Here is a 27007-nt window from a genome sequence, read left to right as displayed (position 1 = left end):
CCCTTTAGACTAAAACTAGTCCTTGGTAAGAGTACTTGTAAAAGGTACAAACCGGAACAAAGAGCATCTATCAGGCCCTAGGCAATGTAAGTGTGGGTACATGTAAGAATGATGTGCAGGTACTCTGCAGGGGAATGAGGAGATTCTTCCTCTATTACACATTCTTCATGCACAATCTGAACAAGGTTTATGGGTGACAGACAACACCTCTGTGTTCAATGTGCACAGCATTCTCAGTGGATTCCCTGCAGCTCTGTGGGGAGTGCATATGTAGAGTATAGTACTACTGTGTAACAAAGTAAACCTGAGACAGATGAAATTAAAGTTTTATACATACCTGGGGCTTACTCCAGCCACCTTCAGGATAATCAGGCCCTCGTTGTCCTCCTCCGCCACCTGGATCTTCTGCTATGAGTCCAGGTACTTGAGCCAGTCGGGCGTAGTGCGCATGCACACACTCCGCCGCCAGGAGCATACTACACCTGTGCAGCACTATTGCGCAGGTGCAGAATGTTCCTGGCTGTGGGAGCGGCATGCGGCCGGACAGCGCTGACTGGCTGAATTACCAGAACTCATAGCAGAAGATCCGGGTGGTGGAGGACAGCGAGGGACTGATTAGCCTGAAGGGGGCTGGAGGAAGCCCCAGGTATGTATAAAACTTTACTTTTCATCCGTCTCAGTTACCCTTTAATTTGTAGTCACCAAACCAAATTTTAACAACATATCAAATTATTTGATTTCATCAGCAAAGGGAGTGCATACATTTGCATAAATCAGCATCAATGCAGAATTATTTCCATCTCGTTGACCATCTCTATTAGTGACACAGCTACACATCAGGCTTTATTCTTACAGCATAGATGTTATTTAGTATATATAAGAGATTCCTGTGTACACATCATATATACAGTCACAATCAGATATGTATATCTGACCTTAAAAATACGGGGACTGCTTTATTGAAGCAGCACAAGTAACTAATTTTGATTGGTTTATTTCATTTTTGTGGACTAAGCACAGCTATTACTGTATTTATACTGTATATATACATTATTTTTAATAACTATTATCTGAGAAATAGAACATTTTATCATATTTTCTATTTTAATTATAGTTACAAATTCATTATGAGTCGGAGTCGGAGTCTGTGCATTTTTTCCCGACTCCGACTCCAGGCACCCAAAATTGCCCGACTCCACGACTCCGACTCCACAGCCCTGATGTTTAGCACAGGCAATGCGCCCCGTGCGTCAACGCCCACTTCCCCAGGCCAAACAAAGTGCCCTGGTAGTCTATAGACCACACTCTGAGGCACCCCTACACCTCAACTGTATCTCACTCCCCCCATCCTCCTTGGAGGGGGGCTTTGCGCACCTGCTTAAGGAGCGCAAGTTTTTTTTGGAAGAGAGCGACCGAATCCAGGGTCCTGGGTAACCTAAGTGGAGTCAGGTTTGAAATACTTCACGTGCTTGAAGTGGTCGGTTGCCCTCCTTGCAACCCACCTTTGTGAGTACCTTTCTATAGAAACAATTTCATATAACCCAAAACCCGTGACATACTGCTAGAGTTGGGCCGAACGGTTCGCCTGCGAACGGTTCCATGCGAACTTCAGTGGTTCGCGTTCGCGTCCCGCAGGCGAACCTTTGCGGAAGTTCGGTTCGCCCCATAATGCACATGGAGGGTCAACTTTGACCCTCTACATCACAGTCAGCAGGCCCAGTGTAGCCAATTAGGCTACACTAGCCCCTGGAGCCCCACCCCCCCCTTATATAAGGCAGGCAGCGGCGGCCATTACGGCCACTCGTGTGCCTGCATTAGTCAGAGTAGGGCGAGCTGCTGCAGACTGTCTCTCAGGGAAAGATTAGTTAGGCTTAGCTTGTTCCTGTCTGGCTGCATACCTGTTCTGTGAACCCACCACTGCATACCTGTGCTGTGAACCCACCACTGCATACCTGTGCTGTGAACCCACCACTGCATACCTGTTCTGTTCAGTGGACCCGCCACTGTATACCTGTTCATTGAACCCACCACTGCATACCTGTGCTGTGAACCCACCACTGCATACCTGTGCTGTGAACCCGCCACTGCATACCTGTGCTGTTCAGTGGACCCGCCACTGCATACCTGTTCTGTTTAGTGAACCCGCCACTGCATACCTGTTCTGTTCAGTGAACCCACCGCATCAGTGCGCATACCTGTGCAGTTAAGTGAACCCGCCACTGCATACCTGTTCTGTTCAGTGAACCGCCACTGTATACCTGTTCTGTTTAGTGAACCCGCCACTGCATACCTGTTCTGTTCAGTGGACCCGCCACTGCATACCTGTTCTGTTCAGTGAACCCACCGCATCAGTGCGCATACCTGTGCAGTTAAGTGAACCCGCCACTGCATACCTGTTCTGTTCAGTGGACCCGCCACTGCATACCTGTTCTGTTTAGTGAACCGCCACTGTATACCTGTTCTGTTTAGTGAACCCGCCACTGCATACCTGTTCTGTTCAGTGAACCCACCGCATCAGTGCGCATACCTGTGCAGTTAAGTGAACCCGCCACTGCATACCTGTTCTGTTCAGTGGACCCGCCACTGCATACCTGTTCTGTTTAGTGATCCGCCACTGTATACCTGTTCTGTTTAGTGAACCCGCCACTGCATACCTGTTCTGTTCAGTGGACCCGCCACTGCATACCTGCATAAAGCACGGCCGTCACTACACAAACAGCTGTTTGCGGTGCGTTACACGATGAGTTTGGTGTCAGTGTGAAGCAGTACCTTAATTACACTACCTGATTGATGTATACACATGCAAGATGTTTGAAAGCACTTTAGGCCTGTCATTTAGCATTCAATGTGATTTCTGCCCTTAAAACGCTGCTTTGCGTCAAATCCAGATTTTTCCCGGGGAATTTTGGCATGTATCCCACTCCGCCATGCCCCCCTCCAGGTGTTAGACCCCTTGAAACATCTTTTCCATCACTTTTGTGGCCAGCATAATTATTTTTTTTTTCAAAGTTCGCATCCCCATTGAAGTCTATTGCGGTTCGCGAACTTTAACGCGAACCGAACCTTTCGCGAAAGTTCGCGAACCCGGTTCGCGAACCGAAAATCGGAGGTTCGGCCCAACACTACATACTGCACCATTCGGGCTCCCTTTTTGTCTGTTTTTTCTTTCTAGTAGTTTACATTTTCCACATTGGAATGCTCTTTCAAACTTTTGCATAGAGCCTTCTACACACCAGAGAGACTTCACAAACGTAATACTACAAAGTTGCCCCTTTGTTTTAGAGGCTGCGGTAATGTGGGTACTCTCTGGCATGTGTCATAGGCCTGCTCCAGAGTTCAGTTATATTAGCAGGCCATGTGGGGGAATGTGGGTGAGATTTTATCCTGTAACATCCTGTTCAGTCCTAGTGTCATTCTCCTCGGAGATAAGCCCTCAAAGCTCTCTTATCCAGCTCATAAACTACTTCAGCGCATTATGTCCATGGCTAAAAGAGCTATCAACGCACCTGATAGATGCTCTTTAACCACTTGAGGACCACAGTCTTTCTACCCCTTAAGGACCAGGCACTTTTTTTCTATTCAGACCACTGCAGCTTTCACGGTTTATTGCTCGCTCATACAACCTACCACCTAAATGAATTTTGGCTCCTTTTCTCGTCACTAATAAAGCTTTCTTTTGGTGCTATTTGATTGCTCCTGCGATTTTTACTTTTTATTATATTCAGCAAAAAAGACATGAATTTTGGCAAAAAAATGATTTTTTTAACTTTCTGTGCTGACATTTTTCAAATAAAGTAAAATTTCTGTATACATGCAGCGCGAAAAATGTGGACAAACATGTTTTTGATTAAAAAAAAACCATTCAGTGTATATTTATTAGTTTGGGTAAAAGTTATAGCGTTTACAAACTATGGTGCAAAAAGTGAATTTTCCCATTTTCAAGCATCTATGACTTTTCTGACCCCCTGTCATGTTTCATGAGGGGCTAGAATTCCAGGATAGTATAAATACCCCCCAAATGACCCCATTTTGGAAAGAAGACATCCCAAAGTATTCACTGAGAGGCATAGTGAGTTCATAGAAGATATTATTTTTTGTCACAAGTAAGCGGAAAATGACACTTTGTGACAAAAAAAAAATAAAAAAGTTTCCATTTCTGCTAACTTGCGACAAAAAAAAATGAAATCTGCCACGGACTCACCATGCCCCTCTCTGAATACCTTGAAGTGTCTACTTTCCAAAATGGGGTCATTTGTGGGGTGTGTTCACTGTCCTGGCATTTTGGGGGGTGCTAAATTGTAAGCACCCCTGTAAAGCCTAAAGGTGCTCATTGGACTTTGGACCCCTTAGCGCAGTTAGGCTGCAAAAAAGTGCCACACATGTGGTATTGCCATACTCAGTAGAAGTACTATAATGTGTTTTGGGGTGTATTTTTACACATACCCATGCTGGGTGGGAGAAATATCTCTGTGAATGACAATGTTTTCATTTTTTTTACACACAATTGTCCATTTACAGAGTTATTTCTCCCACCCAGCATGGGTATGTGTAAAAATACACCACAAAACACATTATACTACTTCTCCTGAGTACGGCGATACCACATGTGTGGCACTTTTTTGCACCCTAACTGCACTAAAGGGCCCAAAGTCCAATGAGTACCTTTAGGATTTCACAGGTCATTTTGCGGAATTTGATTTCCAGACTACTCCTCATGGTTTAGGGCCCCTAAAATGCCAGGGCAGTATAGGAACCCCACAAATGACTCCATTTTAGAAAGAAGACACCCCAAGGTATTCCGTTAGGAGTATGGTGAGTTCATAGAAGTTTTTATTTTTTTGTCACAAGTTAGCGGAAATTGATTTTAATTGTTTTTTTTCACAAACTTGTGACAAAAAAATAAAAACTTCTATGAACTCACCATACTCCTAACGGAATACCTTGGGGTGTCTTCTTTCTAAAATGGGGTCATTTGTGGGGTTCCTATACTGCCCTGGCATTTTAGGGGCCCTAAACCATGAGGAGTAGTCTGGAAATCAAATTCCGCAAAATGACCTGTGAAATCCTAAAGGTACTCATTGGACTTTGGGCCCTTTAGCGCAGTTAGGGTGCAAAAAAGTGCCACACATGTGGTATCGCCGTACTCTGGAGAAGTAGTACAATGTGTTTTGGGGTGTATTTTTACACATACCCATGCTGGGTGGGAGAAATAACTCTGTAAATGGACAATTGTGTGTAAAAAAATCAAAAGATTGTCATTTACAGAAGTATTTCTCCCACCCAGCATGGGTATGTGTAAAAATACACCCCAAAACACATTATACTACTTCTCCCGAGTACGGCAATACCACATGTGTGGCACTTTTTTTGCACCCTAACTGCGCTAAAGGGCCCAAAGTCCAATGAGTACCTTTAGGATTTCACAGGTCATTTTTGTTTCAAGACTACTCCTCACGGTTTAGGGCCCCTAAAATGCCAGGGCAGTATAGGAACCCCACTAATGACCCCATTTTACAAAGAAGACACCCAAAGGTATTCCGTTAGGAGTATGGTGAGTTCATAGAAGATTTTATTTTTTGCCACAAGTTAGCGGAAATTGATTTGAATTGTTTTTCTTCACAAAGTGTCATATTCCGCTAACTTGTGACAAAAAATAAAATCTTCTATGACCTCGCCATACACCTAATGGAATACCTTTGGTTGTCTCCTTTCTAGAATGGGGTCATTTGTGGGGTTCCTATACTGCCCTGGCATTTTAGGGGCCCTGAACCGTGAGGAGTAGTCTTGAAACCAAATGTCGCAAAATGACCTGTGAAATCCTAAAGGTACTCATTGGACTTTGGGCCCCTTAGCGCACTTAGGGTGTAAAAAAGTGCCACACATGTGGTACCGCCGTACTCAGGAGAAGAAGTATAATGTGTTTTGGGGTGTATTTTTACACATACCCATGCTGGGTGGTAGAAATATCTCTGTACATGACAATTGTTTGATTTTTTTACACACAATTGTCCATTTACAGAGAGATTTCTCCCACCCAGCATGGGTATGTGTAAAAATACACCCCAAAACACATTATACTACTTCTCCTGAGTACGGCGATACCACGTGTGACACTTTTTTTGCAGCCTAGGTGCGCTAAGGGGCCCAACGTCCTATTCACAGGTCATTTTGAGGCATTTGTTTTCTAGACTACTCCTCACGGTTTAGGGCCCCTAAAATGCCAGGGCAGTATAGGAACCCCACAAGTGACCCCATTTTAGAAAGAAGACACCCCAAGGTATTCCATTAGGTGTATGGCGAGGTCATAGAAGATTTTACTTTTAGTCACAAGTTAGTGAAAAATTACACTTTGTGAAAAAAAACCCAATAAAAATCAATTTCCGCTAACTTTTGACAAAAAATAAAATATTCTATGAACTCGTCATACACCTAACAGAATACCTTGGGGTGTCTTTTTTCTAAAATGGGGTCACTTGTGGGGTTCCTATACCGCCCTGGCATTTTACGGGCCCAAAACCGTGAGGAGTCTGGAAACCAAATGTCTCAAAATGACTGTTCAGGGGTATAAGCATCTGCAAATTTTGATGACAGGTGGTCTATGAGGGGCCGAATTTTGTGGAACCGGTCATAAGCAGGGTGGCCTTTTAGATGACAGGTTGTATTGGGCCTGATCTGATGGATAGGAGTGCTAGGGGGGGTGACAGGAGGTGATTGATGGGTGTCTCAGGGGGTGATTAGAGGGGAAAATAGATGCACTCAATGCACTGGGGAGGTGATCGGAAGGGGGTCTGAGGGGGATCTGAGGGTTTGGCCGAGTGATCAGGAGCCCACACGGGGCAAATTAGGGCCTGATCTGATGGGTAGGTGTGCTAGGGGGTGACAGGTAGTGACAGGAGGTGATTGATGGGTGTCTCAAGGTGTGATTAGTGGGGGGAATAGATGCAAGTAATGCAATGGCGAGGTGATCAGGGCTGGGGTCTGAGGGTGTGGGCGGGTGATTGGGTGCCCTAGGGGCAGATGGGGGTCTAATCTGATGGGTAGCAGTGACAGGGGGTGATTGATGGGTAATTAGTGGGTGTTTAGAGGAGAGAACAGATGCAATGCACTTGGGAGGTGATCTGACTGCGGGTCTGCAGGCGATCGGATGGTGTGGGTGGGTGATCAGATTGCCCGCAAGGGGCAGGTTAGGGACTGATTGATGGGTGGCAGTGACAGGGGGTGATTGATGGGTGGCAATGACAGGGGCTGATTGATGGGTGGCAATGACAGGGGCTGATTGATGGGTGGTAGGTGATTGGCAGGTGATTGACAGGTGATCAGTGGGTTATTACAGGGGAGAACAGATGTAATTAATGCACTGGTGAATTGATAAGGGGGGGGGGGGGTCAGAGGGCAATCTGAGCGTGTTGGCGGGTGATTGGGTGCCCGCAAGGGGCAGATTAGGGTCTGATCTGATAGGTAAAAGTGACAGGTGGTGATAGGGGGTGATTGATGGGTGATTGATGGGTAATTAGTGGGTGTTTAGAGGAGAGAATAGATGTAAACAATGGATTTGGGAGGTGATCTGATATCGGATCTGCGGGCGATCTATTGGTGTGGGTGGGTGATCAGATTGCCCGCAAGGGGCAGGTTAGGGGCTGATTGATGGGTGGCAGTGACAGGGGGTGATTGATGGGTGATTGATGGGTGATTGACGGGTGATTGACAGGTTATCAGGGGGGATAGATGCATACAGTACACAGGGGGGGAGGGGTCTGGGGGGGTCCTGGGGAGAATCTGAGGGGTGGGGGGGTGATCAGGAGGGGGCAGGGGGCAGTTTAGGGCATAAAAAAAAAATAGCGTTGACAGATAGTGACAGGGAGTGATTGATGGGTTATTAGGGGGGTGATTGGGTGCAAACAGGGGTCTGGGGGGTGGGCAGGGGGGGGTCTGAGGGGTGCTGTGGGCGATCAGTGGGCGGGGGGGGGCAGATCAGTGTGTTTGGGTGCAGACTAGGGTGGCTGCAGCCTGCCCTGGTGGTCCCTCGGACACTGGGACCACCAGGGCAGGAGGCAGCCTGTATAATACACTTTGTATACATTACAAAGTGTATTATACACTTTGTAGCGGCGATCGCGGGGTTAACATCCCGCCGGCGCTTCCGTATGGCCGGCGGGATGTTACGGCGGGTGGGCGGAGCCAGTTGCCGGGGGAAGCGCGCGTCATCAATGACGCGATCGCTCCCCCGGCATAGGAAAAGGACGCAACGCCCTAAGGCGTATTGCGGTCCTTAAGGCATCCACTTTGCCGCCGCCCATGGGCTGTGGGCGGTCGGCAAGTGGTTAAAGCGTAACTGTCAGGCTTAAAAATCAAAAATCAATTCTTTATTTTTGTATGGTAATCAAGTAATGAGGATGCTAACCAGGCAATCCAAAAGTTAAAAATCACTCTTACTTTTCTTCTCCATAAAACATCATTCCCCAGTTTCCCTGGCTCTTAATTGGTACATCTGCCACACAAAAGAAGTTGCAGGACATGCTGGGTTTTGTTTTTTTCTTCTATACTTTGCCCTCAGACATAACTAATACGGCCTGATTGGCTGAAGCCTCTTTCCCTCTCGTTTTCCCCTCCCAGACCTCTGTTCCTCTCGGATTGGCCAATATTTCTCATGCTGAGACAATGCACTTTCTACTGCAGAGCTGGGTGGGAGTGTCTGAAGTCTGAAGACTGGGAGGAGGGCTGGCAATGATATACAGACAGAGTAATGCTGGGAATACACAGCTCGATTCTGAGCCATTTAGATGGCTCGATAGATAATATACGACATGTCCGATCTCCTGCCCGATCGTTTCGCCGCCCGATTCTGCATCGAGGACAATGAAAAATGATAAGAAAAACGAGCGGAAGATAAGCAAATTGCCTGCAGAATCGAGCGAGGAATCGATGGAGCGCGAGAATTGAGCGGCAAAATCGAGCCGTGTATGCCCAGCTTAAAGGGAAGGTTCAGGGAGGGTGGAGAAAAAATAAAAATCAATTTCCAGTTACCTGGGGCTTCCTCCTGCATGCGCAGTACAGCCCGGCGGACGTCCGATGACGTCAGTGCGCCGGCGTGGGACGCTGAAGTGCCAGGACTTGGAGCGCAGAAGAGCCCGACCTGGCAGCCGGCCTGGCCAGGTCGGGTCGGCCACCGGAGACCACCGGGAGCCTGCGGAGCGGCGGCGAGGGCACCTCCTGCCTGCCACGGGCTGGAGGAAGTCCCAGGTAAGTGGAAATTGATTTTTATTTTTTCTCCACCCTCCCTGAACCTTCCCTTTAAGGGAGGAAATTATGTCAGGATTGTCTTCAAGATAGACAGAGTCAAAATGGAAAATCCTAAGGATTTAATTTTTTTAACTATAGAAAAATCACATATGTTATGTAAGTAGAGCAAGTATTTATCTACTTATTTATGTGTGTTTTTTTTCTGAGATAGTATGGCTGACAGCTCCGTCCTCTTTATAGCAAAATAGTCATTAAGAAAGGAAGCTTTGTAGGACATTGCCCAGAATAGAAAGGTGGTGGTGATATGGGTGCTGCGGTTATTTGGGCACTGTGGGAAAGTTTAAAATTACAGATATTCTACAATTGGGCCATGGCTAATTCCGATCCAGTCGCAATCTATATTGTATCTGCCCGCCTCTGGGATGAAAGGTATATATATTGGGGAGTCCTGTCCGGGTTAGAGGTCCATCACTCCTCAGCATAAATCCAACACGAAAAGAACTTTCCCGGCCGGACTCGACCCTCCAAGGTGCTTAATGATCTTTTATTACATATCAATGGCAGCAGTACACCAGCATAACAACAGCATGACGTTTCGGGCAAAGGCCCTTTCTCAAATGTCGAGTCCGGCCGGGAAAGTTCTTTTCGTGTTGGATTAATTCCGATCCAGTAACATTTTACCAATATTTTACTATCGTCTAACACTAACCAAACCCGTGCACCACAATTACCACCGATATCTGTGCTGCCTTTGCTGCTAATCACACCTTCCGCCGACATCTTTGTGACTTCATCCAGTATTTATCAGGTGCTGCCGTTGCCCTAGTTACTCCCTGAACACCCATTTTACTGCTCTGTCGCGCCCAATTTACTTGCCTCGCTGGTCATTTTCTTTCAACGAAAGGTCTGCTCTTTAGTTTTCTAAGAACAGACCTTCAGTAAGAGATTGAGGACACAATTACCTTTCTTTACACAGAATGAGATGTTCCTGGTGGCAATTCTTTTCTTCTTTTTCTTACAGCTGAAGGTTCCTTTCTTCACCTTGAACTCTTTGCGCAGACTGTCCACAATGATAACTGGCTTTTGAATTCAGGAGACACAGAGAAATCTTGTCATGTTTTTTTTCTAGAAAATTAGTTTATTCCTTCTTTCTTATTGGAGATATTCAAACAGGACACAACTCCTAAAAAAACCAATCAACATGCAAAACGTGTGCTCTATGAGGGCATAGAATGACTCTGACCTGTGGTTTGTGCTCAGAATGACGGTTCCTGGATTTTGTAGGTAATTTATCTTGTTTTCTTCTGGTTTCTACAGATAATCTGAGGCTGGTGTTCTATAAGCCAACCCATCATGCTTCAATTAATTCCATTGTTAGGTTGTCCAACCAAACTCCCATTCAGTATGAATTGTTTAGAAGGCCTCTTTGTGCATCACAGGCCTTTGGGGAAGCGGAATGGTGAAGCTTCAAGCTGCATGTACATTGACTATTGACAGGTTAACTACTCAAAATTGTCAACCCCTCAGTGTGGGGGCAGACGTGGAAAACATTGGGGTGTCTCACATTGAATGTTGGAGTACATGATATGATTTGCTGTGGGCAAGGACCCACAAAACGCGTTGCCTAGTGCTTCATAAAATTTGTGAATCTTATATACAAATTTGTCATCATTTGAGGTAAGCCACCTCAACCTTATCCTTTTTTAGCTGTTTTTAACACAGTTTTATCATCATCTGGGCACCTCTTTCCCCCTTGTGTTACCCACCCTCCTTTGGGAGGGGTGTTCTATTTTGGTTAGGTGTCCTCCCACCCTTACATCCAACTTGGAATCCTTTGCTAAGAGTACGACTGCGTCCAGTAACTCTGGATGCCCGAGTGGAGTCGGGGTTGTTGATCTCCACCTGCCTTCAGTGGTTGGTTGCCCACCTGCAACTTTCGTTGCACCACTCTCTACCTGAATCAGTCGACTCTTTGTTGTAATTTACTACATCATTGGGGCACCCGTGTTCTCTGTGTTTTTTCTCTCAGGGTGTCCCTATTTGATCACCCTACACAGCTGCACATACTAACCATCGGGATGTGAAACAGTGTCCAGTCGAATCAGCCTCTCATACTATCCTACATGCCATAGGCAGGCTATCTTAACAAATGCATATATTATTTTAGCCTACTGGGTAGGACAGGTAAACAAGGTAGTCGGTCTCAAGAGAACACTAGCTAACTATTGAAAGAGAAGATTCTGTTCCCTGGACTTGCATGTTTACAAACTTACTTAGCTGCATGTTGCATTCAGTGACATGTGGGTGATCATTTGACAGTACAGTATGTGTGCTGCTGGTCGTGCAATCTAGCCAAAGGCACTGTACACAGAGACTTCTAATGTAGTAGTTCCCTGGTGACAGATTTGTGACGGGTGCTAACGGGTATGGCATGACCTTTATGCATGCATTCTTTCCACCCTCCCCTCTTCTAATGTATTAGACGGGAAGTAGATAATACAAGTGTGAGTTTCGTGAGATCTGTAGCATCTGGAGGAATTTTGAGATGGTGTCCTGTATTGCTAAGATATTGGAGGCATGCCAGTGACATGGCATCAGAGGAGGAGGCACATGCCTAGTTATTGTTGTATCTAAAAGGCACATGGCTACTTAAAGCTTATCTGGAAGAACATGGCTATTTAATGATGGTATCTAGGGAGTCCAGCTCCTTAATTCTGGTATCTGAGGACCAAAAGGCACTAAAAACTGTGGTGTGGTTTGATGGTAAACGCCAAACTGCCTCTGCAGCAGTATAATGCATTGCGATCTCCCATTTGTCTGCGATTTTTCAACATGCCTAAGCACTCTTTCAGTTGTTTAGATGCAGTGGCCCAATGCCATTGCTCTGGCTGAGGTCCTCCCTGATCTTAACTTGGCTCTGAGTGAAGATTTACTAGTCTGGTTGTAGCTACAGCTCAGACATAGCCTCACCTTCTCTTCCTGCTTGGTGGATTTGGCTTCTTTCACTCTCTCTGCTTCAGCCAGAACTTCTTCATCAGCATCTTCCAGCATCTCCGGATTAGGTTTCATCACCATTTTCTGTTTTGAAGTTCTGAAAAAAAGTGAAATAAAATTCTGTGTTTTGTGAAAGTCACAATCTCATTGTGTTATTATGAAAGATAAAGATGTGATTGTCAACCATTATGTTAAGAGTTGTGAGGCCATGGGCAATCATCAGTGTAGCAAGGCCCATACAGCTGTTGGTGTTCTCCCGTTATTTATCATCCATGGCTCAAGTTATTTCTGAAGATGAGTTAGAAAAAGATATGTGATCATCTAACCCTGATAAGACATTTTATTTTGCTGAACAGATGTTTAAGAGATAATGCAGATCTAGTACAAAAATAATTGGACATGCCTGAAATTGCTCAATACTGGGAAATGAATAATTAGTTTGCTGGATCACACCTTTCATGTAACTATCCCAAGAGAAAAATTAACAGGGATTTTGGGGTACTTAGAGCCTATAGTATTTGATTAACACCCCAGACTAGCTAGCTGGATGAACCTGGATCAGATTAGAAGAATGAGAATGATTAAACTGCTCGAAGGTAGACAAAGGGAATATTTTGTGGCTAAGCCCAAAAATGTGGTCTCATGTTATGGGATTAACTGAGGACAACTCAGGTATTTACGGTACTTATGAAGTTCTGAAAGGTGTTGGTATCTGAGCTTAAGGTGTTGTCTATAGTTAATGTGGCAATGTCTTCTTCTGACAGCGAGGTCAGGTAGAAACTTAAGAGAATATGGCGTCAATTCATCAAAGGCTTTTCAATAAAAAAAAAGTTCGGGAAAATACCGATCGGTATTTTGGACTTTTTTTGCCAATTCATCAATATTTTCACAGGTGCAGTACAAATTATGTAATTTACTGAAGCCTATTGACAAAAACCTGTTCGGTAACAGCAGAAGAGTGTCGAGTTGTCTCTGTTGTTACATGCTGTTCTCCATGCAGAGATGGCATTACAATAGTAAGAGGCATCCTGACATCCCAGCCATAGCATCTCAATTGGGTTGAGGTCAGAACTGTGACACTCCAGAAGGCGCATTTTCTTCTGTTTAAGCCATTTTGTTGTTGATTCACTTCTTTGCTTTGGGTCATTGTCCTGTTGAAACACCCATCTGCTGAGCTTCAGCTGGTGGACAGATGGCCTTACGTTTTCCTGCAAAATGTCTTGATAAACTTGGAATTTCCGTTTTTCTTCGATGATAGCAATCCATCCAGGCCCTGATGCAGAAAAGCAGACCCGAACCATGATGCCCCCTACAACATACTTTACAGTTAGGATGAGGTTTTGATGTTGGTGTGCTGTGCCTTGTTTTCTCCTCACATAGTGTTATGTGTTTCTTCCAAACAACTCAACTTTTGATTCATCTGTCCACAGAATATTGGCTAGCACTGCTGTGGAACATCCAGGAGCTCTTTTGCAAACTTTACACGTGCAGCAATGTTTTTTTGGGACAACAGTGGTTTCCTATGTGGTATACTCCCATGAACTCCATTGTTGTTTAGGGTTTTACATATCGTAGATTCGCCAACATGAATGTTAGCATATGCCAGAGACTTTTGTAAGTCTTTAGCTAACACTCTAGGATTCTTCTTCACCTCACTGAGCATTCTGCGCTGTGCTCTTGCAGTCATCTTTACAGGACGGCACTCCTAGAGAGAGTAGCACCAGTGCTGAACATTCTCCATTTGTAGTCAGTTTGTCTTACCGCGGGCTGATGAACATCAAGCCTTTTGGAGATACTTTTATAACCCTTTTTAGCTTTATGCAATTCAACAATTCTTAATTGTAGGTTTTCTGAGAGCTCATTTGTGCGAGGCATCATTCACACCAAGCAATGCTTCTTGGGAAAAGCAAACCAAAAACTGGTGTGTTTTTTTTATAGTGCAGGGCAGCTGTAACCAACACCTCCAATCTCATCTCATTGATTGGACTCCAGCTTGCTAACACCCCACTCCAATTAGCTCTTGGAAAAGGTCATTAGTCTTGGGGTTCACATACTTTTTGCACCTGCATTGTAAATGTTTACATGGTGTGTTCAATAAAACATGGAAACATTTAATTATTTGTGTGGTGTTAGTTTAAGCAGACTGTGATTGTCTATTGTGACTTAGATGAAGATCAGGTCACATTTTATGACCAATTTGTGCATAAATACATATAATTCCAAAGGGTTCACATATTTTTTACTGCTACTGTATTTCTGGGCACATTGTACTCAGAGCCACTTCTCTTTCTCTTAGTGTATAACAGCATTAGTGACACGGAGGTTAGCAGAAGACAATATGTTGTACATTTATCAACAGGGTTCCGTGTTCCTGCAAGTGTACAAAGAAATCCAGTTGCTGTTTGGGGGTTCCTATATTCCCAGCAACACAAATATTTAATTCTTTGCTATAATGTGTTGAACTCAGTTTTGTTATATTATATTTCTGTACCAGTATTCTATTACAGTATGGTTGCTTCTGATGTATTGTTATCGGTATAATTAGTTTATATGGATAGTGCAGTAGTCCAAACCTTGTGCCTGTACAAGAGCCCTGTACTCCGCATTCAGCTCAGAAGGCAAATCGCCCCAGAGAATGACATCTCCTACTTACCAATAACAGTATTATCATTATTATGTAATCAAAATCAGAACCCAAAGTACAATATAAACCTACACCGTCCAAACCATAAAACAATTTACCCTGAAGTTTTACTTTATAATTGGACTATACACAAATGTAGAATGGAGACAAAAACATCTACTCACCGAAAGATGGGGTCTCTGGCAAGACTTCTTGTCCCATATTTCCATTCCAAACACCATAACATTCCAGAGAACAGCAAGACCTGAGCATAGGACTAGACAGAAGAGAGTGTCACAACAACAAAGAGTTTATTAAATCCCACCACACTAAATAGATGGGGTCGCCATTCATATAACCCGACATACTGTCATTATCCTATTCTGATTCTGAAAAAGATTCTGAAAAAAAAAATACCCATTTCCCCAACCATCCATTCGGACTGGCAGTGGTCCCCATCCATCTAACCAGGCTCACTACTGCTCTCTGGACCAGGAGGGGTCCTCCCATAGCCCGATCCATCCAACCAGACTGACAACATCTTGACCAGCAGGGTTCCCTATTCAAACACCTCCCCAATCAAACTCACAACCACCTTCCCAAATAGCAGTAATTCTCATTCACTAAAGAAAGGAGGAGTGCTCTAAGTGCATTACCAAAGGATAAAGTTTTATTGCGCAAATACACATGGGTACTTACAAAATAATTGATTAAAAATCGCCTATCAGCGGTGAGCCACCGCTACACCCCTCTGCGAGAAATGATCCACGCGCTGTGGCTGGCAGCGCGGTCTCCGTTCTTCCTGGAGCTTCCGTCTTCCGTCAGATCTGATGAAGGCGCAACGCGCCAAAACGCGTAATAACGTCACACGCACATCGTAACTAAGCCCCGCCTACCGTCTCGCAAGACAGAAGCTCCAGGAAGAACGAAGACCGCGCTGCCGGCCACAGCGCGTGGTTCATTTCCCGCAGAGGGGTGTAGCGGTGGCGATTTTTAATCAACTATTTTGTAAGTACCCATGTGTATTTGCGCAATAAAACTTTATCCTTTGGTAACGCACTTAGAGCGATCCTCCTTCCTTTAGAAGCCCTCACATTTCCCTACACTGGAGCAGTGGATGTGACTTGTTACGGTTCTGGAGTGGAAGCACAAGGAATTTTTTCTTGTTTTGCGAGGGGGGGGGGAGTGTGCCCAATTTATCTATCCACCCAACCTAACTCACTGCCACCATCTGGAATACAGGAAGCTGGGGGGGGGGGGGGGGAATTCCCAATTTATCTATCCACCCAACCTCACTGCCACCATCTACACCAGCAATATCAATTTGCCTATCCCTTCAACTACACTCACTGCAAGGATCCTGTCCATCATAGGTCACCTTTCACTCATCTTTCCTTTCATATGACCAGACGCATTGCCACCATCCCAGTCAGCAGAGGGTCACATTCACACTAAGAATTGTGACGCCGTCACATGAGAGTTGGGTGCTGGGTGATGCCTCTAGAAAAAATATTGGGAATTTACATTACCGATATTTTACTATGCACTTACCCGGCAACCCATCATTGAACCTTCTCCTCCTAGTGCCTAAATCGTACTCCCTACCCACTGAGCGACTAACGTAAAAAGTCAAAGAGAAGCTCCAATACTCACAATTATTAAGTAAGAGAGGGGAATGGATGACTCATAGACAAAATGAGCATAGGGGTGTCTCTTCTTTGCTTCATTAAGAGCCTGCAGGCATCATATTATAACATAAGGGTCAGCATACATGGAAACATAAAATCTAAACACAATTCATACAATACACATTTCTCTTTACACAGCAAACCACTGCTCCATTGTGTGAAGTCCTTTAAGGGAGAACAAATAGAGGTGGTTGTCAAGAACCGGGTCCCACGACAAGTCTGCAGAGACAGGACCCAATGGTTTTCGACTAAATGGATGGAGAGCAGGAGCAGCCTTATTTAAAGTGAACCAGAGACGAAGCACCCAGGGGAGGACTGGGACCTTTTGGCCTGGGGGGAAAACACAACCTAGAGGCCCTTTTACGGCAGTCCCAGCCCAAAGCCATATCTTCTTTGTTAGCCGACGTATATAGTGTAAAGCAGCTTTACATGCAATTACGTAGATTACCCCCCTGCCCTCAGCAACCCAGGCTTTGGGTAAAAAATTGCTACCGTATTAGCAGTGATCAAAAGCCTGGGTCGGTCTTCAGGTAGCCACACACCATACCAATTAAAAGATCCATTTTTTCAACAATTCGATAATTTCGATCAGTTGTCCCGAAAAATTGAGAACTTTTCTTTGTTTTCAATCATTACATCCGAATGAATTTCTCATTGTTTTGTTTTTCAGACCAACTTTATGAAGAATTGTATGGTGTGTGATGGATTGTCAATTACTTGATGTACAGTTCCAATGAATTTTTTCTGAGTTTTCAATTATGTTATTCATGATTGGGGAAACATTGAACATAGGTGTGTGTTACATTGTTCAGATTTTTGAATTGTTACAGTCAGATAAACTGATTGCTATTCTTGAATTGAACAGATGTTAAAAAAAATTGCATGGTGTGTGCCCACATTTCCAATAGTAAGTTAGTTGGTTTGCCCCAAATCAAGTCTATAGTGAAAACAAAACGAGGACTATGGTAAGGATTAGAGTGTGAGCTCCTCTGAGGACAGTCAATGACATGACTATGTACTCTGTAATGTGCTGCAGATGATGTCAGTACTATATAAATACATAATAATAATATGGTAGGACATTAGACTATGACTGTTAGGATTAGATTGTGAGCTCCTCTGAGTACAGTCAGTGACATGACTATGTACTCTGTAATGTGCTGCAGAAAATGTCAGTACTATATAAATACATAATAATAATACGCTAGGACATTAGACTATAGGTGGCCATACATCAGGTGACTTGGCAGCCGATCGTTCATCCTATTTGGGGGGGTCATTTTACATTAGGAGACATCATTAGGGGGGCAAGACAGATGTGGCATCACAGGTCTGCTTCTGGATCGATTTCAGCATGAAATTTATTGGGAATTGGCCTGCGGTGTATGAGCAACCGACAGCTCTCTCTAATCAGATTTGATTAGAGAGAGATTTGTCTCTTGGTCGAATCTGCCCACACATTGCTAATGTATGGGTACCTGGTAGGATTAGATTGTGAGCTCCTCTGAAAACAATCAGCATCATGACTATGTACTCTGTAAAGTGCTGCAGAAGATGTCAGGTGAACAATAGAAACTTTATGGGAGAGACAGGGACAGATTCACGTACATGAGACAAGATGGAGAGAGATGTCTGTGTGAAAGAAAATAGAGTACATAGGAAAGAGGGGGGCATGGTGGGGGAGGTTGAGAGGTATAGTGCATGGGGGAAAGGAGAAACAGCAGAGATCTCAGCAGGACTGCAGCCTTCTCTGTCCCATTTGGGAAGGTCCAGGACATGCTTGTAAAAGAAACCATTTCATTTGAGATAAAGGAGATAGCAGGGGAGGAGGGGGGCCTGGGAACGCACACACGCACGCACACACACACACACACGAAGAACAATAGATAAGGGAGAAAGTCCACCTGGCAACTAAGCTAATCTCAACTGTCTGGAGTTCAGCTTACACTGAGGATATACTGTGCAGTCCTGCCTTCTCTTCCTTCCACATGTCCCACAGTTGCTCGGATGCTCCCAGCCTGACAGCACTCCTGTCTCTGTCCACCTCTGAAAATTCACTGCTGGCCGATACAGACACACTTTGAAATTGCCGGGAAGACGGGGCGCCACACAGGAAGAAGAACAATACTGTGCATTGCTTGCACATACTGTACACGCTGCCCACTCAGCTGATCTTCTGTCTGGGCTGATCACTGCAGTCTCTCTACTAACAGGACACAGCAGGGGGGAAACGAGAGAGGAAAGAAGTTGGACCTTTCCTCTTTTGTTATGCATTCACGCAGCGGCCCAAAACACAGAGGCAGGAGGCGGCCCGGGGGGCATCTGCCCCCCATCCCCCCAGGCCAGTCCGCCTATGGAAGCACCCTCATGTACACTCACCTAAAGGATCATTAGGAACACCTGTTTCATTTCTCATGAATGCAATTATCTAATCAAACCAATCACATGGCAGTTGCTTCAATGCATGTAGGGGTGTGGCCTTGGTCAAGACAATCACTTGAACTCCTAACTGAATGTCAGAATGGGAAAGAAAGGTGATTTAAGCAATTTTGAGCGTGGCATGGTTGTTGGTGCCAGACAGGCCGGTCTGAGCATTTCACAATCTGCTCAGTTACTGGGATTTTCATGCACAACCATTTCTAGAGTTCACAAAGAATGGCATGAAAAGGGAAAAACATCCAGTATGCGGCAGTCCTGTAGGCGAAAATGATGCTTGTTGATGCTAGAGGTCAGAGGAGAATGGGCCGACTGATTCAAGCTGATAGAAGAGCAACGTTGACTGAAATAACCACTCGTTACAACCGAGGTATGCAGCAAAGCATTTGTGAAGCCACAATACACACAACCTTGAGGGGGATGGGCTACAACAGCAGAAGACCCCACCACTCATCTCCACTACAAATAGGAAAAAGAGGCTACAATTTGCATGAGCTCACCAAAATCGGACAGTTGAAGACTGAAAAAATGTTGCCTGCTCTGAGGAGTCTCGACAAAGTCAAAATTTGGCGTAAACAGAATGAGAACATGGATCCATCATGCCTTGTTACCACTTTGCAGGCTGGTGATAATGGTGTAATGGTGTGAGGGATGTTTTCTTGGCACACTTTAGGCCCCTTCGTGCCAATTAGGCATCGTTCAAATGCCACGGGCTACCTGAGCATTGTTTCTGACCATGTCCTACTTCCAGCAGAATAATGCACCATGTCACAAAGCTCGAATCATTTCAAATTGGTTTCTTGAACAAGACAATGAGTTCACTGTACTAAAATGGCCCCCACAGTCACCAGATCTCAACCCAACAGAGCATCTTTGGGATGTGATGGAACAAGAGCTTCGTGCCCTGGATGTGCATCCCACAAATCTCCATCAACTGCAAGATGCTAGATTATCAATATGGGTTAAACCTTTCTAAAGACTGCTTTCAGCACCTTGTTGAATCAATGCCACGTAGAATTAACCACTTCACCACTGAGGGGTTTTACCCCCTGAGCACCAGAGCAATTTTCACCTTTCAGCGCTCCTTCCATTCATTCGTCTATAACTTTATCATTACTTATCGCAATGAAATGAACTATATCTTGTTTTTTCCGCCACCAATTAGGCTTTCTTTAGGTGGGACATTATGCCAAGAATTATTTTTTTCTAAATGTGTTTTAATGGGAAAATAGGAAAAATGTGGGGAAAAAAATTATTTTTCAGTTTTCGGCCATTATAGTTTTTAAATAATGCATGCTACTGTAATTAAAACCCATGAAACGTATTTGCCCTTTTGTCCCGGTTATAAAACCATTTAAATTATGTCCCTATCACAATGTTTGGCGCCAATATTTTATTTGGAAATAAAGGTGCATTTTTTTCATTTTTGCGTCCATCCCTAATTACAAGCCCATAGTTTATAAAGTAACAGTGTTATACCCTCTTGACATAAATATTTAAAAAGTTCAGTCCCTAAGGTAACTATTTATGTATTTTTTTTAATTGTAAATTTTTAATTTTTTTTTAATTACAAAAAAAAAAAAAATGGGGAGTGTGGGAGGTAATGAGTTAATTTTATATGTAAAAGTCATTTATTTATATGTGAAAAATGTGTAGGGTGTAGTTTACTATTTGGCCACAAGATGGCCACAGTAACTTTTTGTTTTAATGCGACCTCCAAGCTTCCTTCCGGAAGCTTGGAGGAAGTATAAGGAGGCTGGACACGTGAGTTTTTTCTCACAATGATCGCGCTGCCCATAGGAGAGCAGCTGATCATTGCGGGGCTTAGATCAACGAACGGGAATGGATTTTCCCGTTCATTGATCTTTGTGCGAGCGGGCGGCGGCGTGTTTACTAGCGGCGGGCGGCGTGTTTACGAGCGGGAGCGCGGGCAGCGTCGGGAACGCGGAAAGTACGTGTTTCTCCGTCCCTGGTTGTTAAAGGATGGAAAAAGGGGCGGAGAAATACGTACGCGCGGGGGTAAAGTGGTTAAGGTAGTTCTGAAGGTATTAGTATGGTGTTCCTAATAATCCTTTAGGTGTGTTTATTTTACCATATATATCAGTGGAAACATTAGAGAAAATACCTACACTGCTCTGTTTCATTCTACACTGCTTAGCCTGCCTGTTATCAGCCCTGATAAAATCCCAGACTGAGCATTAAGTCTGACTTTGCTCAGGATCATTATAGCAGAGTCATTATAGCACAGCCAGAACGAGGGATGGGGGGGGGGGGGGCAGGCTTGGGCTTGAAAAGTGGTTAGAGAAGACCGACTCCGCTATAATGATTCCTGAGCAAAGCCAGACTAAATGCTTAGTCTGGGATTTTATCAGGGGCTCAACAAGTTGAGCAGTGAAGAATGAAACCGAGAGCAGGGTAGGCGTTTTCTCTAATACTCCCACTGATATATATGGTAAAATACGTAAGGGTGCTTCGTCTCTGGTTCACTTTAAGGGTAAAACGAGGCTGTCACCCTCAACCACACCTTACAAGAGTCAGCCACCACTAGCCATCATCTGCAAACTAATTTGCTAGACACCATACACACACAGATTCCTGTGCTGAAAAAGATCCATCTCCTGTCTATGGCAATTACAACAATGTAATGCACCCACTTGCGCATGCCCGTTCTCGCAAGCACTTGGGGACACAAGAGCTTCCAAAGACTCCTGAGGCGGCAAATTCGAAAAGAGGGGTGAGGGGAACAAGAGGAGACAGGAAAGGCTCTATAGGATCCAGAGCCTTCCCTGTCCATAGGTTAGTATCCAACTTTTTGTTTTTTAATTGCTTTACATTTACTTTAAGTTCTACCTTGTATTAAATGGAATGACATCCTATTTAGGCAGCAATAGGCCCCACTTTACATATACGCACACATCAGAGTTTTCAGTATTATCAGCCGTACACAACATCCATCTAGTCTTCTCATATAGGTGATGAATGGGCTACTGACTAGGCACTATTCAAATGTCATTACAGCACTCCTCAAAGGAGATGCAAATGTATACCCTTTACATATAATGGTAGTTTGGACACAGCAGACAGAATATGGACAAGCTGGATTCACAGGGTCAGGCCGACACATAGGCTGGGGAGGCACCAGCTTCTGAGCGCGGATCAGGAATGGTTGCTATAAATTAACCTGCTGTAAATTATTTTGCAGTCCAGGAAAAAAAGTTGGTTTCCCCAGGGAGACTGACAACTATGGGTGCAGAGAGAAACGCTGCACAATTGGTCTAATAACTGCATCTGCTCAGCCACGGATAAAGCATCATGCAAAGTTTTGTAGACAGCCCCTAATCAGTGCTCAGCAGGGTCTTGTGTATAGTTCCCTGTCCCCAGCCTCTCCCCATCCTTCCCAAGTAGTGCTGTCTGTGTACAAAGATGCTGGAGGAATCTGCAGAGCCAGAGGGAGAAGCTGAGGCTGGGGGCACACTGGTCTGTCAGTTTTCTGTGTGAGATTTTCTGTATGCGTTTTCTGTACACCATGAGAAGCCCCCAGAGCAGAGCAGAGCTAGGCGGAGAGGGGGCATGACCTGGGTGGGGGCAAGTGACCTTCGGACAGGACAAGATAGGTCAGCTGGGATCAAAGTGTTAGATAGGGGCAGGCAGGGGAACAGTCAGGCACAACAAAAGACAAAGGGGGTAAGCTGGCATTTCCTTTTTGGATTCAGCAAAGAAGAAAGACACAGCAAGCTGCTACGCAGGATCAATTGCTGGTAAGTGATTGCTGATTTTTCTACTGCACTAGAATCCTTTTATATTAAACTTCAGGGGACCTGGCCATGTAATTTACCTTAGATGTCCCCAGCTCCCTGTGTGCTCCCTATGTACTGTAATTTGTGTAGCGGCATGTATGTAACATTGTGCCACCCGTATGAGTCCCTGACTCCCCGTGTGGTCTGCCTCCTGTCGCTCCCCTCCCCGCTTGTGTGTGCGTCTCCCCAACTGTCAGCACAGCGGCAGTCTTACTATTCCAGCCGCTCTCCGGGAACGCAGACCTGGTCTCCTCTCTGTCGCTCCTCTAGTGATGGCTTCACTAATGACATGTGTACTAAAGGAGAGACAGAGAGGAGACCAGGCCTGCGTTCCCAGAGAGTGGCTGGAATGATGCTACACACGTGCCTGTACACCTGTAGTCACGTGGGGCTCCAATGCGGAAATACAGTGCCAACACTCGGGGACAGCATGACAGGTAAAGTATAAATGTACGGGCACCAGAGGGCGAAAAAAACAATAGGGGGGGGAGGGGGGGGGGTTAGGACGACGCCAGATAGCAGCAGGTAGGGGGAGGTTAGTGATAGATGTAAGTAGGGAGAAGTTACAGTTAGGCATACATAGGGGAATGTTAGTGTGAGAACAGGAAAAGATAAGGCGATAGCAGAATATCTGTAAAGTTATCTGTAACTTCCCCTATATTCTACTTTCGTGTAGACCTCATGCCTCATTACATGCAGCACTTTTACTGGTATCCACTGATACACTATTTGTTGGTAGCAAATTCTCAAGTATGAATCTTGAAATTGAAAAGAGCAACGTGGGCAAGCTAATATAACATCTGCTGACATTACTTCAGGCCAGCGTGTATAAGAAGTGGTCCTGTTAACTCCATCTACACATACTATTATTATTTATTGAATTTTTAAAGCGCCGACATATTACACACCGCTGGACAACAGGGACACATACAATATTAACAAGGGGTGTCAAAGAGGTAACAAGGTTACACAACATGACACAAGGTTATGCACACAAACAGAATATACAATACATTAGCATGCAATTTTACAGAAACCCAGCTATTTAAGTTATAGTTTTTCCACGAGAAGGATGTCATTGGTGGGGTTGCAACATCAAGAAGAACACTGGCGGGGGGGGGGCAGCAGACCTTGCCCAAGCTTCATATGTAGAGAGGAGTAATGTGCAACTTACAATTTCTGCTACCAGCAGACTGAAGGTGGTAGGTGGGAAGATGATGGGGTAGGAAGTCCAAGGAGGGAAATAATTTTCATACACATCCCTAAGAACCAAAGGAAGAATGGAAGTCTGTGGGAAGAAGCATGGCCACAATTAGGCATGTCAGACATCAATACATTATAAAAGTCAGCATGAAGGCAAAACCTTAAAGAGAATCTGTATTGTTAAAATCGCACAAAAGTAAACATACCAGTGCGTTAGGGGACATCTATTACCCTCTGACACAATTTCGCCGCTCCTCGCCGCATTAAAAGTGGTTAAAAACAGTTTTTAAAAGTTTGTTTATAAACAAACAAAATGGCCACCAAAACAGGAAGTAGGTTGATGTACAGTATGTCCACACATAGAAAATACATCCATACACAAGCAGGCTGTATACACCCTTCCTTTTGAATCTCAAGAGATCATTTGTGTGTTTCTTTCCCCCTGCAGTTCTCAGGCACTGAAGTTTCAGGCTGCTCATTTCTTCCTGCAAACAGCTTTGCCCTTGTCTGAATTTCCTCAGTATGTGAAAGCCCAGCCAGCTCAGAGGACGATTTATCCAGCTTGTAAAAGAGAAGAGAGAAGCTGCCCTAATCTAAATAATACACAGGCAGTGTGCATAGAGGGGCCTGGAAGGGGGAATTCATAGCAGAACCACAACACTGAAGATCTTGGCAGCCTTCCAGACACAGGCCGACAAGTCTGACAGGGGAAAGATACATTGATTTATTACAGAGGCTGTGACAGTAGAAAGTGCTGCAGTTAGCCAGAACACATTAGAATAGCTTTTGGAACTTGTAGGATGATAAAAAATAGGATGCAATTTTTGTTACGGAGTCTCTTTAAGTTTCTACACCAGTATGTAGAGCTTTGGCTATGAAGACTAACTACTAATGGGTAAAGGGGCCCTGTGAGTTACATTTTTAATTACTCTTAGCGTTAATTGGATTTTCATGTAGTCATTCACAGCAGGGCAACCGTAGAGAAGCTCCTCCTACCTAAAAGGGACAGGAAACACAAACACTTAAATAGTCCCACCTCTTCCTATATAACGCAGTGCATTCCAGATCACTTTTAAACATAGGTATAAGCAGAAGTTACTATTCCGGGTGAGTATTAGTCTTGTTGTAGAGGACTACATAGAAATCCAATTACCAGTAAAATTAAATATATCTTTCCTTTTGTCCTTCACAACAGGGCAACTGTAGATTTTACATTTTAACTCCATTCAGAGCAAGACCACAGTTGATCATACCTGTATGGCCTGTTTCCACTGGTGTTTTGGATGCGAGGTGATCACTGCATCGCCTCGCATCCCTTGCAAGTACTGATGGTTGTCTTCCGTACAACCGGATGCGGCTTCCCGTTGGCGGCTATGGGGACTCGGATGTGTACTGCGGAAAACTGCAGCATGCTATCCATAATTTCCCCCGCGCCGGATCGCGTAGGTAAATTCGCGTCAATGGAAACAACTCCATCGACATAAATTGGTTGCAGTTTCCTTGCGTTACGATGCGGAGCGGGTTCTGCATTGCAACGCGTCTAGTGGAAACGGGCCCTAAGTCCAAAGGTGAAGTATTAATTTAAGGTGGTGTCTCGCATTAAAGACCAGATAACTGCATAATAAATCTGGCTTACAGAAGCATAAGCTTTTTCCACCCAAAAGGAAGAAACCCTTCTTGTGGAATGTACCCTCAATTTTCAGGGCCTACCTAATTCCCCTTGTTCATACATAACTACCGTAGGTAGACAATCCCCTGAAGCTGTGTGGAAATATCTACCAATGGTAAATGTCCTTTATAAGACTGAAAAAAAATCCATGTCTTATCACATATGTAGTAGCAGTAGGGTATTGTACCGTGTTAGCCATCAGTAAAAGCAAGAAGTTTTAAATCAGGATGATACCATTTATTGGCTAACTACAAATGAATAAGAATAAACAAGCTTTCGGCCTTGCAGCCTTCGTCAGGTTTACATCCTGTTAGTTTGCAAGCTGGTGGTACAGACAGCTTATATACATGCAACATCAAAAAGGGAAAACGGATATTTTTTTCAAGCATAAATACATCATTAAGATGCCTTAATACAAACAGACCATCTAAATGGGGTAAGATAAGGATCCTTGTTTACTTTATTGCTCACAGACCTGGTATTAGGATTGACCCAGAGGTATCGTAAATTCTTAGTTCACAAGTTCAGCTAGGGTGGCTGAGACAGTTCATATATCATCAATCTCATACCAATATAGAAAGTTGTTATCCTTATTCAGACCCTTCTGCACAGCTTTGAAACAATTTATAAATTTTGTTTCTGCTATTAATCGGTCATTTGACGTTTTGAAGCCGCCCTTCAGGGCAGTGACACGAAGATCATCCATGCTGTGTCCGTTGGACCGAAAGTGTGTAGCAACTGGGAGTCCAGATTTGGTATCATTAATAGTGTGCCTGTGTCCATTCATACGTTTGCGCAGAGTTTGTCCAGTTTCTCCCACGTACATAACATTGGGGCATTTAGCACACATGATCAGATATACCAGATTGGTGGACCCACAAAAAAAATTTACCTTGTATTCTGTACTCCTGTTGTGAACCTGGTATCGTTACCCTGTCAGTGGAGTAAATGTGTCTGCAGGTCCCACATATTTTTTGTCGGCAGGGTGATGTTCCGTTTTGTTGAGGCCTATTCCTTTTGTTGAGGAGCTCTTTGAATAGGCCTCAACAAAACGGAACATCACCCTGCCGACAAAAAATATGTGGGACCTGCAGACACATTTACTCCACTGACAGGAGTACAGAATACAAGGTACATTTTCTTGTGGGTCCACCAATCTGGTATATCTGATCATGTGTGCTAAATGCCCCAATGTTATGTACGTGGGAGAAACTGGACAAACTCTGCGCAAACGTATGAATGGACACAGGCACACTATTAATAATACCAAATCTGGACTCCCAGTTGCTACACACTTTCGGTCCAACGGACACAGCATGGATGATCTTCGTGTCACTGCCCTGAAGGGCGGCTTCAA

The 27007-nt window shown here is 44.5% G+C and overlaps 1 protein-coding gene across 2 annotated transcripts in view; it reads right to left on the bottom strand.

Annotated features, from left to right (window-relative positions):
* Positions 1-27007, bottom strand: part of LOC137542409 (ABC-type organic anion transporter ABCA8-like) — a 160651-nt gene that overhangs the window by 14377 nt on the left and 119267 nt on the right. For both annotated transcript variants that reach the window (XM_068264302.1, XM_068264303.1), the window contains 5 exons: positions 23953-24066; positions 16511-16591; positions 15043-15134; positions 12211-12331; positions 10203-10320 (listed from right to left, as the gene is read on the bottom strand). In XM_068264302.1, the coding sequence (XP_068120403.1) occupies positions 10203-10320; positions 12211-12331; positions 15043-15134; positions 16511-16591; positions 23953-24066 (526 nt within the window). The remainder of the gene's footprint in view (positions 1-10202; positions 10321-12210; positions 12332-15042; positions 15135-16510; positions 16592-23952; positions 24067-27007) is intronic.

The sequence above is a fragment of the Hyperolius riggenbachi genome, chromosome 12 (genome assembly GCF_040937935.1).
Source record: "Hyperolius riggenbachi isolate aHypRig1 chromosome 12, aHypRig1.pri, whole genome shotgun sequence".
Lineage (NCBI taxonomy): Eukaryota > Metazoa > Chordata > Amphibia > Anura > Hyperoliidae > Hyperolius > Hyperolius riggenbachi.
The sequence above is the reverse complement of the archived record's forward strand: the minus strand, read 5'-3'. Positions and strand labels throughout refer to the sequence as shown.